Consider the following 17918-nt stretch of genomic DNA (forward strand, 5'->3'; position numbering starts at 1 on the left):
ATAGCATATGGCTAGTTTTACACCAGCGTTTTTAGCTCCGGCAGGCTGTTTTGGTTGAGATCCAGCATTGGCCCATGTTACTGCAATGCCTGCCAGCCCCACTTACTATAATGGGATCAGGCGGAGATCCAGCCACTACCCAGCAAATATCCCTGAGGTTTTTCTCCGTCCGCATTCCAGCATTTATGCAGGCTGGCGGTCAGATCTCCGCTAGATCCCATTATAGTCAATCGGCCCATTATAGTTAACAGCCTGCACATTGATGTGAAAGACGCCTGACATGTACAACGTCAAAGGACCCCAATAAAATATTTAGGGGTTTATGTAGGTTACATACTTTAGAGCCAATACCATACTAAAGAAAAAGATCCTTGTTTGTGACAGCTCTTCTCAGTCTGCTAGCTTGTCTCCTCCTTTTTTGGAGATATTTATCTCTGAGACTTGAATAATAGACTGTTCACTAGGAGTCAACTAGCTTCCTGCTTCTCATACAGCAGACAGATCTGCAAAGAACATATCATCCAAACTGAGGTGAGTTAAACAAACCAGGGTGGGCCAATGCAATGAATAGTGGAATCATTAAGAGAAACCTGCAGAGTATAGCAATATCATGCTTACAATAAAAATGCTGTGGTGGTCTTAAGCCTGTATTACACCTGCCCATTTTTGCAGTGTAATTCTGCCGCCGATTTCCCGATAAACGAGCAAACACTCGATCATTGGGCAATCCAAATCATTTACCATGTTAAAAAATAATCACTTGCAGGCGGCAGATTGTGGTGTCTAATAACAATCTGCTGCTGGCAAAACCACTATACAGCATGGGGGTGAGCGATGGCCTAGCGTTCACTCCTCCCCATGCTGCGGAAGAGATCACTGCATGTAATAGCAGCAGTCTCCTCCGCTATCGAGCAGGCGATTGCCAGGAAGGAATACTACCTTCCCAACAATCGTTTGCCACATCGGGCTGTGTAATACAGCCTTAAGACTTTAATATCAGCGGTGCTATAGTGTTCAAGCATTTGTTTCATTTCAATGCATCATAATAGAGCAGGGGTAGGCAACCTCCGGTACTCCAGCTATTGTGAAACTACAACTCCCAGCAGCATACTTGTTCTGTTCTTCTCAGCACTCGCGTAGAAGTGAATGGAGCATGCTGGGAATTTCAGTTTCACAACAGCTGGAATGCCCCTCGTAATAGAAGTATGCAAACATTATATTATAGTGTGGGTTCATCTTGTGCATTCATTTTCTAGAAAATAATACTGTAGGTAACTTTAAGTAGCATAAAAAGTAATCCCCTAAAAAAAATGACTTAACTGCAACAGCACTGCAGTAATAACATCAGGTCGCTGTGAGCCCATCAGCAAACTACAGGCACACAAAGAAAATATAATAGTCCCCTTCAGCCATGAACATTATCTGAATGGTGAAACAGTAGCAACTCTTGTAATAACATATATTTATATCTTTATTCTAGCTTTTAATATTGACTTTATTTGAGCGTTGGTCAATGGTCATAAGTACCCTTGTAATAAAAAAACAACCACTTTGCAATGTTAGCTCCTTTTATTCAATAGGCGCTCCCCTTTTGTTCTTCACATCCACATGAATATATTGCATCCATGGCTCAACTCTTAGTTGACTGTTCCACCCTTTCCATGGAAAGTGACTCCCTCATGAGCAGCCACTGACATAGGGAGAGGAAGTTACATGTGAGCAGCCCGACTGACTGAGATTAAGAAGGCGACTTCTTGAAAAACAGTAATCCATCCCGCGCCTGACAATAAAATGTAACTTTCACTAGAACAAAGTTGAAATTAAAAACACCACTGTTTCCCTCAGCCTATGAGTTCAGAGCTCATTCATAAGTGTAAAAAGGTTACACCATCCAACCAAACATGTCCAGGCACATGCTACCGCAGCGGCGTGCAGAAGCAAATGTAGCAGCACACTGCTCCATGTGCAAAGACACATGCAAAGATATGGATGAATCTGAATTGCATTACTGCTATACTTACTATATGAAAATTATCTACCAGCGACAAAGTGGCTTCAAACGGATGGGACCTACACCATCAGACCTGTCTTTCTTGGGCTTAATTAAGCCTACAAAATTCAGGAAAATGTAAAATCCATCTACAAGTCCGCGGATCTGCAAAACATGGACATCGGCGATATGCGGTCCGCATTTTGCGGACTGCACATCGCCGGCACTTAATAGAAAATGCCTATTCTTGTCCACAATTGCAGACAAGAATAGGACATGTTCTATTTTTTTCAGGAATGGAATTGCGGACTCGGAAGTGCGGGTCCGCAATTCCGTGTCCGGGCAGCACATCGCGTAATGGAGTAATGGTGAGCTATAGTCTCTTCACATGTTACCAATCACAATGTCATACATGCACCTAGCTGCTCCTAGGCCTGATATAAGGTGACATCATTGGCCTAGGAATAGGTCATCAATATTGAATTCCCAGATAATCCCTTAACTCAAAATGTTCCTAACAGGGTATATGATAATAGGTTTTCTAAACTGGACAACACCACTGAATAATTTGTATACCTCTAAATATTTTATCAATTTTTTATTTTTTATTTTTTTAGGTCTGAAAGTTTAAATTACCAGAAAATGGTGCATTCATTGTGTCTCGTATTTTTTATCTGCATCTGGTTTCCTCTTAAAACAGCGTGCAACCAAGATAAGACTACTGAAGGTAAGCAGATTTTCAGATTTAGATTTGCTTGTGTAAAGCCAAGGTACACGTACTATTGTGACAACATAAGAATGCATTGCAGTGCAGATAATATATGTATTCCTATCACCTTAAATGATTCTTTCGGCTGCCTATTAGATCATATTTGATGGATTGAGGTGATATATGTAATTTTTAGGTACTGTGGAGCACTAGAAAGACCCATGGATCACTAGAAAGACCCATGGTTGTTTGTAAGATTGTAAAAATATTTTATTACTGATATTATATGATATGTGTGGTGGAAAAAATAGTCCTACCGAATATATTATTCTGGATTAACCACTCGAGATTCATTTCAGATCCACTTTGCCCAATTTTTTTAAAAGTTTGATTTGGACACAAATCGGTTCGAGCAGAAACCGAAGTTGCTCCAATTGCCCTGAAAGTTGGTATACAACCTCCTCTACCTTACTAAGATAATTTTTTTCCCTCCCCAAGCTTTGGCATGCAATGACAGCAATAGTAAATGATGCCTGTGCTTCCAAAAATTGGTCCTTATCCAGGGGTAGGTGATGTTTTAACACACATGGTGTTATGGGTTGAAAAGGGAGGGACTAAGCGTCCAAAAATTATGCATTGACAGGGTCGGAATGCCTGACCGTATGACAAGTGGCTTGTTGTGAATGAACCCCCCAAAAAATCTCACTTTTAACTGGGAGCAGCAGCAGTGCAGTATGGATGTGGAAAGGGTACGGTATGAATATAGTGGCATGCAGCCGCAATAATATATATAGATGCAGCAGCAGGAGCAATATAGCATGGAACATAAAAGGCTGTCTATAGGTAGTAGTAACAATAGTATTAGTAATAATAGTGGGAGCAAATGATTTGCATTAATGGTGGTAGCAGTAGGGGATTAACGGTGAGGAGCAGCAGCAGCTGAGGCAGTGGTCGCTGCAGCAGCAGCCACATGGTACATTTTGGTAGAAAGGCAGCAGCATAATGGAGGGCAGCAGTAGCCTTACGGAAGATGATGGCTGGCCGGTCTCAGTAGTGGCATGTTGGCAGCAGTGGCACAATGGAGGTGGCCGCAGCAGCCATTCAGAATGTGATGGTTGGCAAGTAACATTAGTGGCACGATGCAGGCAGCAGCAGCTGTACAGAATGTGATGGTTGGAAAGTGGCATAAGTGGCATGATGTAGCCGCAGTCATACAGAACGTGCAGGTAAACAGTAATAGCAACAGTGGCAAGATGGGGCACTGCCAGAAATCCGGAAGAGAGAGGGAGGGAGAGAGACCTCCCTTTCAGACACGCTGGTGACACGTGTCTGCTCACCATAAGCTGCGAGACACAGACAAGCTGCGTACACAGTGCTTCCTGGTAATAATGTAATTTGTTCCCCCTTTCTGAGAGAGTAAAACAATCCCTCAATTTTCCCTGGTAGTGAAGGTTTAAAAGCATGGCTCTCCAGTAATCACTAGACTGCTTGATGTCAACAATACGCATGTCACTGAGCCTACAGGTCGCTATTCTGGCCAGCATACCCCAGAAGCCAGTTCTTTCCACCACCATCCCCCCACTGAGATGATTGGGTATAGTAGCCGGTGTCACCATCATCATCCTCTTTCTCCTCCAACTCCTCCTCCTCTTCCTCCTCCTCAAGTGGCAGCACCTCCAACTCCTCCCCCATGCGAGTTTATCATTGTGGGTCCCCAACAGCTATAGGGGCACCGGTTGCATGAGCGTCAGTGTCTCTTCAAAAATACATATGAGGGGGATGAGGGACAATAGAACAGCATGAGCTGCCACTGCCCCACCTGGAAACAACATATGCTCCCTGTAGAGGCGGTCTGGTGTATGACTAAATCATTCACAGCTATCTGCCTGACGACGGCTGACCACCTTGCCCAGTTGGAGTCAGTGAGGTGACAGCCAGGGGGATGTTTGATGTACTTGTATGTTGTTGGGAACGGGTCCATGTACATTGAGGAGGAGGTGTATAAAGCAGATACAGTGAATATAAAAAAGTCTACACACCCCTGTTAAAATGTCACGTTTCTGTGTTGTAAAAAAAATTAGACAAAGATAAATCATTTTAGAACTTTTTCCACCTTTAATGTGACCTATAAACTGTACCACTCAATTGAAAAACAAACTGAAATCTTTTAGGTGGAGGGAAGAAAAATAAATAAAGTGGTTGCATAAGTGTGCACACCCTATTATAACTGGGGATGTAGCTGTGTACAGAATTAAGCAATCACATTCAAAATCATATTAAATAGGAGTCAGCATACACCTGCCATCATTTAAAGTGCCTCTGATTAACCCCAAATAAAGTTCAGCTGCTCTAGTTGGTCTTTCCTGAAATTTTCATAGTCGCATCCCACAGCAAAAGCCATGGTCCACAGAGAGCTTCCAAAGCATCAGAGGGATCTCATTGTTAAAAGGTATCAGTCAAGAGAAGGTTACAAAAGAATTTCCAAGGCATTAGATATACCATAGAACACAGAGAAGATAGTCATCATCAAGTGGAGAAAATATGGCACAACAGTGACATTACCAAGAACTGGACGTCCAGCCCTACAAAATTGATGAAAAGATGAGAAGAAAACTGGTCTGGGAGGCTACCAAGAGGCCTACAGCAACATTAAAAGAGGTGCAGGAATTTCTGGAAAGTACTGGCTGTGTGGTACATGTGACAACAATCTCCTGTATTCTTCATATGTCTGGGCTATGGGGTAGAGTGGCAAGACGAAAGCCTTTTCTGACGAAGAAAAACATCTAAGCCACGCTACATTTTGCAAAAACACATCTGAAGTCCCCCAAAAGCATGTGGGAAAAGGTGTTATGGTCTGATGAAACCAAGGTTGAACTTTTTGGCCATAATTCCAAAAGATATGTTTGTCGCAAAAACAACACTGCACATCACCAAAAGAACACCATACCCACAGTAAAGCATGGTGGTGGCAGCATCGTGCTTTGGGGCTGTTTTTCTTCAGCTGGAACTGGAGCCTTAGTTAAGCTAGAGGGAATTATGAACAGTACCAAGTACCATTTAATATTGGTACAAAACCTTCAGGCTTTTGCTATAAAGCTGAACATGAAGAGGAACTTCATCCTTCAGCATGACAATGACCCAAAGCATACATCCAAATCAACAAAGGAATGGCTTCACCAGAAGAAGATTAAAGTTTTGAGATGGCCCAGTCAGAGCCCAGACCTGAATCCAATTGGAAATCTGTGGGGTGATCTGAAGAGGGCTGTGCACAGAAGATGCCCTCGCAATCTGACAGATTTGGAGTATTTTTGCAAAGAAGAGTGGGCAGATCTTGCCAAGTCAAAATGTGCTATGCTGATAGAATCATTTCCCCAAAAGACTAAGTGCTGTAATAAAATCAAAAGGTGCTTAAACAAAGTATTAGTTTAAGGGTGTGCACACTTATCCAACCATATTATTATTATTTTAAAATATTTTTTCTTCCCTCTACCTAAAAAATTTCAGTTTGTTTTTCAATTGAGTTGTATAGTTTATAGGTCACATTGAAGGTGGAAAAAGGTCTGAAATGATTTATCTTTGTCTCCTTTTTTTACATCACAGAAACCTGACATTTTAACAGGGGTGTGTAGACTTTTCATATCCACTGTATGTGCCAGCTGTGGGTGCCAGCCCCATGATATGGTGGGAGGGTCTCAAAAGGTCCTGGCCATGTTGTTGGATGCTGCCTCTCCACTGCCGCAAGAAACCTTTACCCAGTGGGCCATGAAAAACATGTACTGTCCCATATCATCTGCTCTAGGTGTCCACTGTGGAGTGCAGCTTTCTGCACAGCGATAATTACAAGGAGTGCTCCGCATTCTCCGCTACGTGAGAGTACAAGGCACTACTACTAGACCAGCTAATTCCGTTATAAATGTCTCACAATGGAACTGAGGACAAGGAGAACTCTTAGCAGGAGAATAAGGAGATGATGATGACAAAGATTCTGTATTGCTTGGGGATGCGGGTTGGTTGACACAAAGAGGACTAGGAGAAGAAGGACAGACTTGTTCTGATTGGGAATGCTGGCCAGTTGTATTTTCCTGAAGGATCCGGTGATGCCACCGCATGTGCTGCAATAGACCTCTGCTACCTATAATTGTGTTTGAATGGCCACGGCTCATTTTAATCCTGCAGATCCCGATCAGGTACCACTATTACCACCACCATCAACACAGGTATGCATGAGGTCACCAGTAGTGATGGACAAACATTTGCCGGGACTTTTCCAAATGATCGCGAACCGCAAGTTCCCGGCAGGTCCCATTCATTTTAATGGCAGGCGAACCTAAAAAACCTTCAGCTCATATTTGCAGCTATGAAATAATTACTGGAAGAACACATATAGTCCCACAACGTGGACAATGACATACCAGATGTATTATTCGAATTTGCTATCTCCATTCATTATTTTTTTAATGCAAAATATCAGCAATATAGTTTTAGCGTATGCGCATGCGCAAATGCACTATACAGTACCCAAATGCACTATAAATAAAGTATATAGGTATATAACACCCCGCTTCAATAGTTTTTTTTGGGGACTGGTATATCACACCAGTAGAAATGATTTGTCCCAATAACATTTGTCCCTCTATATACCTGCAGTATCGTAGAAGAACCGCACACAACTGCCACACAATACAAATGCACTATAATATACTTTCTAACATAGAAAGTATATTATAACATTGTACAAGGAAGGCAATCCATTAGACTATACATAAAGAAAAAACGTAACCTTTAATAATGTTACTATGAGGGTTCATTCACACATCCGTAAGTGTTTTGCGGATCAGCAAAACACGGACACCGGCAATGTGCATTCCGCAATTAGCGGACCGCACATCGCCGGCACTATAATAGAAAATGCCTAATCTTGTCTGCAATTGCGGACAAGAATACGACATGTTTAATTTTTTTGCAGAAACGGAAGCACGGATGCGGAAGTGCGGATCTGGATCCGCAATTGTGGATGCTGACAGCACATTTCGGCCCCATTGAAAATGAATGGGTCTGCACCCATTCCGCAAAATTGCGGAACGGATGCGGACCCATTTTGCGGACGTGTGAATGTAAAAGATATCCCTCAAAATGAAAATTAATGAAATTATTAAAGTTAAGCAAAAAGCATAGAAGTGGTAGGCAATAACAAGTGCTCGGCGGCACTAAATCAGCTGCTCGGCAGCACCAAATCAGAAACCATATGTCCTACCACAATCCGGGGGTTCCAGTGCACATCCATGAATCCCGGAGGGAAAGCAAAAAAAATATATTCCTGGGCTAGATGATGATGTGGTATTGAAGGACAGGGTGGGCAAAGAACTGTCCCTGATATTGCCCTACAGGGTAGTGCTATTCTGGCCCTGATAGCCTAACCACAGACCACCCGCCCTGATAAGAGAGACCCCGTCCGGAACCTTACTCTATATAAAAATGGCCCTAGTAAGCCCCTAGGTCCCTGACTTCCAGGTGATCACTATATAAATCTATGTGTTTTTGACTCATAAAAGTATATTCTAAGTATATTGCACCCCTCTGTGTATCACACCTATCGATAGCATACCTATACCAGTCCTTAGAAAGACGTTTGTGGCCCTATTAGCTTGCATTTGGTGTCCCTAACAGCCTGTCCCTGCTCCACACCCCAACCTCTCCCTACACTGGCAAAACACTGAATGTAAACTGGCGGCCAGATAAGGTTTATTTATAAGGTAGGGGGTATGTCTATGTGCTGAAACATCTCAATTGGCTGTCCTGTACCACCTGATGGATGTGTCATGGGTCACATTAATGCGTTGGTCATATCGACTGATAAAGGTTGGTTGCGGAAGGAAAGATTGCAGACAGGAAGGAAATAAGGGATTAGGGAGTCTTGGAAAGTGGTGTAATAAGCAGCTGGGAAGCCATCTGGGCCTGGGCATTTATCTTTTGGGGAGACTTTAACGGCTGTGGTAAGTTCAGTAAGTGTGAAAGGTTTTTCTAGGGCATCTCGTTGATTTGGGGGCAGCGTAGGAAGATTCAGTGTATCCAGAAAGGCTTTGACTGATGTATCTCTCTTTAGAGTGATTGAGTCCCTAATAGGGGGAGGTAAGTTGTATAAAGCTTTGTGAAAAAGTCTAAACTGTTCAGCAATAGCCTCTGAAGAGTAAAGTTGTTGGCCCTGAGGAGATTTAAAAGAAAGTACATGTCTGGCTAATTTTCTACGTTTAATGCGTTGCATCATGAACTTTGAGGCCTTGTTGCAGTGAGCAAAGAACTTATGTTGGGAGGATAGGTAGGTAATATTTAGCGGCTTTAGCATTCAGGAGGTTTTTGAGCTCCGTTCTAAGAGCGGTGAGGTCTGATAAATGTTGAGCAGCAAGGGATCTCTTATGGAGAGACTCTAAAGCGTGAATCTGATCCAGAAGAGGGAAGAGATGCTTCTCTCCTTGCTTCTTTAGAAAGAAACATTTGCTAATGAAGTGACCTTTCATAAAAACTTTGTGGGCATGCCAGAGGATCTGGGGGGCAGTATCGGGATTGTTATTGAGGGAAAAATATTCATCTATAAATAATTTGAAATGTTTTTTAAGGCTCAGCACAGATTCATTAAGTCTCCATATAGGAGTCCTACCTGACTCAGAGGATGGACGTAAGGTACAGAAGACAGGGGATTGATCAGAGATGGTGATATTACCAATTTTCGCGTATGTAAAGAGGGGAATTTGGTCCTTCGGTACGAAAAAGTTGTCTATCCTGCTATCTTGATCTGTTTTCCTGCGTACTTGAAGGTCAAACCAAAGGGAAAGGTCCACCTATATGGGATATTCTTGCTGCGAAGATGGTCTGTGAGAGGTTTCAGAGTTTTCCTCTTATTTAAGGTAACAGGAGAGAGGTCTTGGAATATTGTAATAGATGATTCACCGAAAGAGATGGCATTTGAAGCTCTAGCGGCGTTGAAGATTCTTTCCTTGTCTGCATAGTTTAAAAAGCGGCAGACAATGTCTCTGGGTGGTTCAGAGTCTTTTGGTTTCTGTCTGAGGGCTCTATGAGCTCTTTCTATAATCATGTCAGAAGCAACACCGTTTCCCAAGAGGGTACCAGCTATTTGTTTTAATGGTGGACATGAGTTCATCGTTAGGCACCATCTCGGGTATGCCTCTGAACCGGAGGTTATTCCTCCTGCTCCGATTTTCTTGATCCTCCATGGCTGCATGCAGGTAGTTTATATGCTGCTGGTAGGAGGAGAGGGATTGAGATTCAGCAGAGCTGTGTTCCAGGGTGGCCTGTTGGATGTTTTCTAGGGACTCGACCCTGTGGCCTATATGATGAATCTCCTGGGTAAGTACAGAGATCTCTTGTTCAAGAGGAGAGAGGGCTTCAGCCAGGGCTTGTTTGATGAAACGCCTGGACACAGGTAGGGTGCGGGAGCATACAGACTCACCCCCATCACTTTCACCCTCGGACATGTCTCCTTCAGCGTCTGCTTCAGCGCTCTCGTCTGCCGGCACCATCTTAGATTCTTTAGCTGCAGGCGTAACGGACTGTTTATTTAGGAATTTCGCCATTCCAGCTCCCGGATTATGAGCTCTCTGGATTACAGCATGATCTGTGGTCTTTTGTCCTCCTATTTTCACCATTTTGGAGTATGTCAGCTAACATAGGCAGGTCCCTTAGCAAGAAGATAAGCGGAGCTCAGCAGAGCATGTCTTGACAGCTTAGACGTCGCCGAAAACTCTCATCTTAATGCTGCTGCAACCAATCACTGGCCACAGTGGAGATCTGCTCCCCTTGCATCACAAGACCATTTAACATAATGCAAGCAAAGCAGTGATCAGTTATTGGCTGTAACGGCGTCAACAGGACATTTTCATGAAGGGACTCAAGACAAGCAACCGGGGGGGGGGGGGGGGGGTGCAAACAAGCCAGGACCCAGTAAGTATGATCACCAACAAAGGTCCTGCCAGTCTCAGAAATTAGTGTATACAAACCCTTTAAGGAGTTAATTTTTTAAGGGGCTTTCAAACCAGTATTCTTCTATATGTGACACAGAATAGGTTAAAAAAAAACTATCCCCACTATAATCCTTAAAAGGCCAATCACTTAAAGAGGTTGTCTCATTACAGACTATGGGGGCATATCGCTAGGATTTGCCCCCATTGTCTTATAGGTGCGGGTCCCACCGTTGGGACCCACACCTACACTCACCTAAAGAATTATTAGGAACACCATACTAATACGGTGCTGGACCCCCTTTTGCCTTCAGAACTGCCTTAATTCTACATGGCATTGATTCAACAAGGTGCTGATAGCATTCTTTAGAAATGTTGGCCCATATTGATAGGATAGCATCTTGCAGTTGATGGAGATTTGAGGGATGCACATCCAGGGCACGAAGCTCCCGTTTCACCACATCCCAAAGATGCTCTATTGGGTTGAGATCTGGTGACTGTGGGGGCCATTTTAGTACAGTGAACTCATTGTCATGTTCAAGAAACCAATTTGAAATGATTCGAGCTTTGTGACATGGTGCATTATCCTGCTGGAAGTAGCCATCAGAGGATGGGTACATGGTGGTCATGAAGGGATGGACATGGTCAGAAACAATGCTCAGGTAGCATTTAAACGATGGCCAATTGGCACTAAGGGGCCTATAGTGTGCCCAGAAAACATCCCCCACACCATTACACCACCACCACCAGCCTGCATAGTGGTAACAAGGTATGATGGATACATGTTCTCATTCTGTTTACGCCAAATTCGGACTCTACCATTTGAATGTCTCAACAGAAATCGAGACCCTTGAGACCAGGCAACATTTTTCCAGTCTTCAACAGTCCAATTTTGGTGAGCTTGTGCAAATTGTAGCCTCTTTTTCCTATTTGTAGTGGAGATGAGTGGTACCCGGTGGGGTCTTCTGCTGTTGTAGCCCACCTTTCTTTCCCATCCTGACATTCAGTTTGGAGTTCAGGAGATTGTCTTGACCAGGACCACAACCCTACATGCATTGAAGCAACTGCCATGTGATTGGTTCACTAGATAATCACATTAATGAGAAATAGAACAGGTGTTCCTAATAATTCTTTAGGTGAGTGTATATCGAGACCGATCCCTGAAAGTGAAGGAGGGCGCACTGAGCATGCGCAGCTGCACTCCATTCATTTTCTATGGGGCCGGCGAAAATAGCCGAGTACTGGCTCAGCTATTTCTGTTGCGCCCATAGAAGTGAATGGGAGCGGTGGCCGGTCATAAATGGTGCACTCCCATTCACTTATATGTGGAGCCAGCTTGGTGGTGGCCGGACCGAAGTCCGCCAGCCACCACCTTGCAGGTCTCGGTTCTCGATATAGATGCAGGTCCCACCACTATAAGACAATGGGGACATATAAATATAATACTTCAGGAGCTTTACTCTTTATTCTCAACACCTCTGCTTGCTTGTCAGTGAATGAAAACCTTTTCTCCCAGAGGGTAGAAAGATTGCCCATATTCTAGTGCTGCTAACTGTGTAAATGTGGCTGGACATGGACATTCAGTCTGTGAATGCCAACCTTGAAGATTTCCATTCACTGCCAGCAAGCAGAGTTGTGGGGAAGGTAGGAGATCTCCTATGGCGCTGAACTAGCCTGTGCTTAAACCCTTTTAGGCTGCTTGAGTGAAATTATCCGTCTTTTTAACTTCACGTGTCTTTGGAGCAGAAAGGAACAGCTAACCGCTCTCTGCCCATCACCTCACATGTCAGTAAGGAGCCTTGCGCTAACATAGTTGTCCTTTTCTAGATCATGCAGGAGCTCTGTACTGACCTCACAGCACTGCTTGGGTCGCATAGCATGGGTCGGATATGGCTTCCCGGTCTGCACATGCTCAGACCTTTAATTCTGTGAAAAAGATAAATACCGGATACGTTTTTTCCGCATGACACCGGAGAGACGGATCCGGAATTTCAATGCATTTATCAGATGGATCCAGATCTGGAAAAAAATTATCTCTGTTTGCATATGACTTTCTGGAACTGCCTGCCGGAATCCAACAACGCTAATGTGAAAGTAGCCTTACCAATACCTGGCTTCTCATTAAGACCTCAGTAATAAATATGTAGCCATTTTGCAATTCTAAGTCGCATTGGCGACCATTTTGGTTGCCATCTGGAGCCCTTTAACTGTGTGGTATCTGTAGGTTACATAGGACAGAAAGTTACATCTGCTACATTATCTTTACTCAAAGCATTATCATGATGTTATCTGTGTGCTACAATGGCATGTAAAACTTGCCCTTCCACTTCCCTAATTTCATCTACATACAGAAACTTTGACCCCTAACGTACAATCTTGTTTTCTCCAATGCAGCCTAGCAGTTCCCACTAAAATTTAGGACATAAATGCTTCATCAATGGAGTGGAGGGGTTTTTTCGAACTTCCAATGCCCGATGACAGAGGCCATTGAACTTCGAACTTCCAATGACAGAGGCCATCTGGCGATCCTGTGAGTTGAGCACCACACAACTTTGCAGGATGATAGGATGATAGGCTGAAATGGATGGATATATATCTATTTTCAGACCTACAAACTATTTTACTATGTTCCATATGCAGTACTCCAGTGGGACACTGCAAAATGGTTAATTATTCCCATTTTAATTAACCTACGGTTGAGATTAACGCTGGTTTCAGACCTGAGCGTTCGCGATGGAACGCCCATTGTCGCGCGTTCCTGCTGAAGTCTATGTACGGGAACGCGCGACAAGATGCCCCAAAGAAGCTCATGTACTTCTTGGGGCGTCGGGTGTTTTACAGCACGATCGTACGCGTTGTAAAACGCTCAGGTGAGAACCATTCCCATAGGGAATCATTGGTTCTTGCCTGTTAAGCGTTTTACAGCGCTTAGGAAAGCGCTGTAAAACGCTCAGGTGTGAACCCAGCCTTATGGTTTACAGTGTTTGTTTTTGCTATGTCTTGTAAGCCCAATGACAAGTATACAGGCAACTGAGAGCTTAAACCCTTGTTTACACATTAGGTTGTAATGGTGATGGACCCACATCCTCCCCCTAATTAATTAGTATGAGAGGGAGTGTAGAGTTTGCAGAGACAAGTTTAAGAAAGTTCTACATACAAGGCCTCAAGTTCCAGAGAACTGTTGCCCCTCCCTGGTATTTCAATTAAGGAACAACTTCTACATCAAAGTACTCCAAAGGTCTAGAACCTGAAAGGGCATGCAAGATAACATCAGTGAGTTATATACTGTTTATGGCTAGTGCCCTTACTATTGTAGGAGTGAAATCTTGTTCAGGCACTTACCACTAGTGATGGACGAACATTGTCCGGGACGTTTCGCGAAATGTTCGCGAACCGCTCGTTTGCGGTGGGCCCCATTCAATTTAATGGCAGGCGAACCTGAAAAACCTTCAGGTCATATTTGCAGCCAACAAATACTTACTAGAAGTGAACAAATAGTCCCACAACATGGACAGTTAAACACCAGAGGGGGATCAATGGCAAACATTCCCCAAAAATAAGTATTTTAATCAGGGGCCATTTTTATGCATCTTAAAGGGAAACTCACAGAAATGTGCCCTGCTGGAGCCTAGAAAATGTTTATTTTAGGCCACGGGAGTATGGGCCCCAAAAATTAGTCATTTACCTGACAGAAAAGAACAAGTGATTATGTGGCTGGAGGTATATTCGGCGGTCAGTGGATAACAATTTTACTGCAGGCCAGTGGAGTACAGGCCCCAAACATTAGGCATTCACCGGACAGAAAAGAACAAGTGATTATGTGGCTGGAGGTATATTAGGCAGTCATTGGATAACAATTTTACTGTAGGCCAGTGGAGTACATTCCCCAAATAGTAGGCATTCACAAGACAGAAAAGAACAAGTGATTATGTGGCTGAAGGTATATTAGGCGGTCAGTGGATAACAATTTTACTGCAGGCCAGTGGAGTACAGGCCCTAAACATTAGGCATTTACCTGACAGAAAAAAACAAGTGATTATGTGGCTGGAGGTATATTAGGCAGTCAGTGGATAATAATTTTACTGTAGGGCAGTGGAGTAAAGGCCCCAAAAATTATGCATTCACTGGACAGAAAAGAACAAGTGATTATGTGTCTGGAGGTACATTAGGTGTTCACTGAAAAACTATTTTACTGTAGATCAGTGGAATACAGGCACCAAAAATTATGCATTCACCTGACAGAAAAGAACTTGTGATGATGTGGCTGGAGGTACAATAGGCGGTCACCCGATAAAAATTTTACTGTAGGCCAATACAGGCCCCAAAAACTAGGCATTCCCTTGACAGAAAAGAACTAGTGATTATATGCCTGTAGGAAATACAATTTTTACTGTAGGCCATTTAAGTAGAGGCCCCAAAAAGTAGGCATTCATCTGACAGAAAAGGCCTTTTATGCCTCTGTATATACATAAGACAAGGACCATTCTTTGTTCTGGTTGGTGGCGGATATGTGTGGGCTGGCATGAAGAAATTCAACTACACGTGGTCGTCACAGGTGTTGAATTACTCCAAGATCCATGCCTCATTTATTTTAAGAAATGTTAGGTAGTCCACACTGTCGTGAGCTAGGCAAGTGCTCTTTTCGGTCACGATCCCCCCTGCTGCGATGAACGTCCTTTAGGACAGGACACTCGACGAGGGACAAGCCAAGAGTTTCATGGCAAATTGTGCCAGCTCTGGCCACAGGTCAAGCTGCACACCCAGTAGTCCAGGGGTTCCTCGCTTCTCAGAGCGTCCACAACGGCCGTTAACCCGATGTAGTCGGACACCTGTCGGTCTAGGCGTTTCTTGAGGCTGGACCCGGAGGCGGCTGTCGATGGGTTGTATGCAAGAATGATCTCATATCCAAAGTGACCAACAAATCGTCAAACCGCCCTCTTCTTGCAGGCTTTGTAGGATTGGTACCCACACCTGTTTCGCTGTGAGTGTAAATTCCTCTGCCAGCACCTGCAACTGCAAAATGCAGCATCTCTTGCAGCAAGGCCTGGAAATCCTGTATTCTGACAGCCCTCTGTGATGCTGGTAACATGTCCGCCATTTTGTGTTTGTACTGGGGGTCTAAGTACATTGCCACCCAGTACTGGTCCTTGCCCTTTATGCTTTTTATACGGGGGTCCCTCTTTTAACACTGGAGCATGAAGGCCCCCATTTTCACTAAATTGGAAGCAGTGGAGCACCCTGACTCCTGCTCATCGCACCAGGAGAATGTTGGCCTCGGTCTCTCCCCCCATCCACGGACAACACCAGGAACCCCCAAAAAGTTTAAAGTCCCCCTCAAGGCGTGCTCTTCTTGCTCCTCCTCCTCCCCCCAGCCACCAGCCTCCTCTAACTCCTCTTCAGACTCCTGCTGACTTGTCTCAGATGGAGTAGCCCCCCCTGAGAATTCATTCAGTATTGCAATTTACTCATCTTCCAGCTCCTGCTCCTCGACGGCTTGATCAATGATACAACTCAATGCATGCTCCAGAAAGAAGGCATAAGGTATAATGTCACTGATGGTGCTTTGGCTGCGACTTACCATTTTTGTTGATCTCTTCAAATGTGCACAGAAGTCTGCATGCGTCGTGCTTGAGCAGCCACTGGCACAGTGAAAAGAAACCAAGCTCCCCAGAACCTGTCCTGCTGCAGAGTTCGCACAGGTAGTCGTTAACAGTACGTTGCTGCTGGAGCAGCCTATCAAGCATATATAAGGTGGAGTTCCAGTGCGTTGGGCTGTCACAAATCAGATGTCTGACGGGCAGGTGTTGTCACCGTTGAACGTCAGCAAGGCAAGCCATGGCCGTGTAAACTCTTCTAAAATGGCCAGAGATTTTCTTGGCCTGCCGCAAGACAACCTGGACAACGGGTATTTGGCAACAAATCGCTGCATGACTATGTTCAGGACGTGTGCCATGCACGGCACGTGTGTCATTTTGCCCCATTTCAGCATACTCAGCAGATTGGCACGGTTGTCACACACTACTTTACCAACTTTACCACTTTCCCAACTGTCAAATTGAGCGGAGTTAGCCACTGACCGGCCTGTGACCGCAGGGCTGAAAGCAGTGCAGGACCGGTGTGGCTCTTGGCTTCCAGGCACAATGGCCACAACGTCTCACCTGGCACGTCGAATAGGTTCTGGGGAGCTTGGGGAATGCAGCGAAAGAGGCGGTAGCAGTGGAAAAGTAGGAGTCAGCCAATGAGGAGACGGAGGATGGAGTAGGAGGAGGAGAAAAAGAGGCAGGCCTGCATGCAATCCGTGGCGGTAACACCAAATCCACATGTGTGCCACCGGTTACATGCTTGACAGCCGTCAGAAGATTCACCCAGTGGGCAGTAAAAGTTATGTACCTTCCCTGCCTGTGTTTGCTAGACCACGTGTCTGTGGTCAGATGTATCTTGGCACCGACACTGTGTACCAGAGATATTTTCAATTGCCGCTGAATGTGGCCTATAGCTTTGGGATGCCCTTCTGGGAGAAATATTTCCTTCTGGGGACCTTCGATTGCGATGTGCCAATGGCCACAAATTTTCTAAAGGCCTCCGAGTCCACCAGTTTATATGGCAGTAGTTGGTGGGCTAGCAGTTCCGACAAACCAGTGGTCAGCCGTTGGTCAGGCGGGGCCACGAGGTGTGGTATTCGTCACATACTGGTGGTAACAAAGTGGGATCAAGATACTAGTATGTGTGAGTGTGGGACCCATACTCCCGGACACTAAAGACTACCAGCAGTAGTGTTGATCGTGAGTATTCGAAGCGTGAATTTTTATCGCAAATATCGGCACTTCGAGAATTTGCAAAGATCTAGAATATAGTGCTATATCTTTGTAATAGCGAATATTCTAGATCAGTACCCTCACTGCTTCTTGCTTCTGGGCCAATGAGAAGGCTGCTATATGTTTGTCTAAGCTTAGCAACATTCCTAGCAACCAATAGGAAAGTTGCCTACCCCTTACTAAATAGGAAACTCTACAGCAGCCATTTTCTTCAGGTTTTTGCAGTTTTGAGAGAGAGACAGAGAGAGAGAGAGAGAGAGAGGGAGAGAGAGAGCAGTGTCTTTGCTGGGCTCTGTGCTTTGCAGAGTCATCTGGGTCATTATTAAATTACATTAGTCAGTGTAAGTTAGATAGTGGAATAGTGTAGCTGATAGGTTTCAGTGCAGGGTGTTAGGTAGTGTGATAGTAATGACTGTGCTGTGATAGGGATT

The 17918-nt window shown here is 44.4% G+C and overlaps 1 protein-coding gene across 1 annotated transcript in view; it reads left to right on the plus strand.

Annotated features, from left to right (window-relative positions):
- The first annotated feature begins 477 nt into the window (after positions 1 to 477).
- LOC122930545 (granulocyte-macrophage colony-stimulating factor receptor subunit alpha-like) overlaps positions 478 to 17918 on the plus strand; it is a 129585-nt gene continuing 112144 nt past the window's right edge. Inside the window, exons 1-2 of the mRNA XM_044284015.1 lie at positions 478 to 531; positions 2608 to 2717. Coding sequence (XP_044139950.1) covers positions 2633 to 2717 — 85 coding nt within the window. The 5' untranslated portion in view covers positions 478 to 531; positions 2608 to 2632. The remainder of the gene's footprint in view (positions 532 to 2607; positions 2718 to 17918) is intronic.

The sequence above is a fragment of the Bufo gargarizans genome, chromosome 3 (genome assembly GCF_014858855.1).
Source record: "Bufo gargarizans isolate SCDJY-AF-19 chromosome 3, ASM1485885v1, whole genome shotgun sequence".
NCBI classification, from domain to species: Eukaryota; Metazoa; Chordata; class Amphibia; order Anura; family Bufonidae; genus Bufo; species Bufo gargarizans.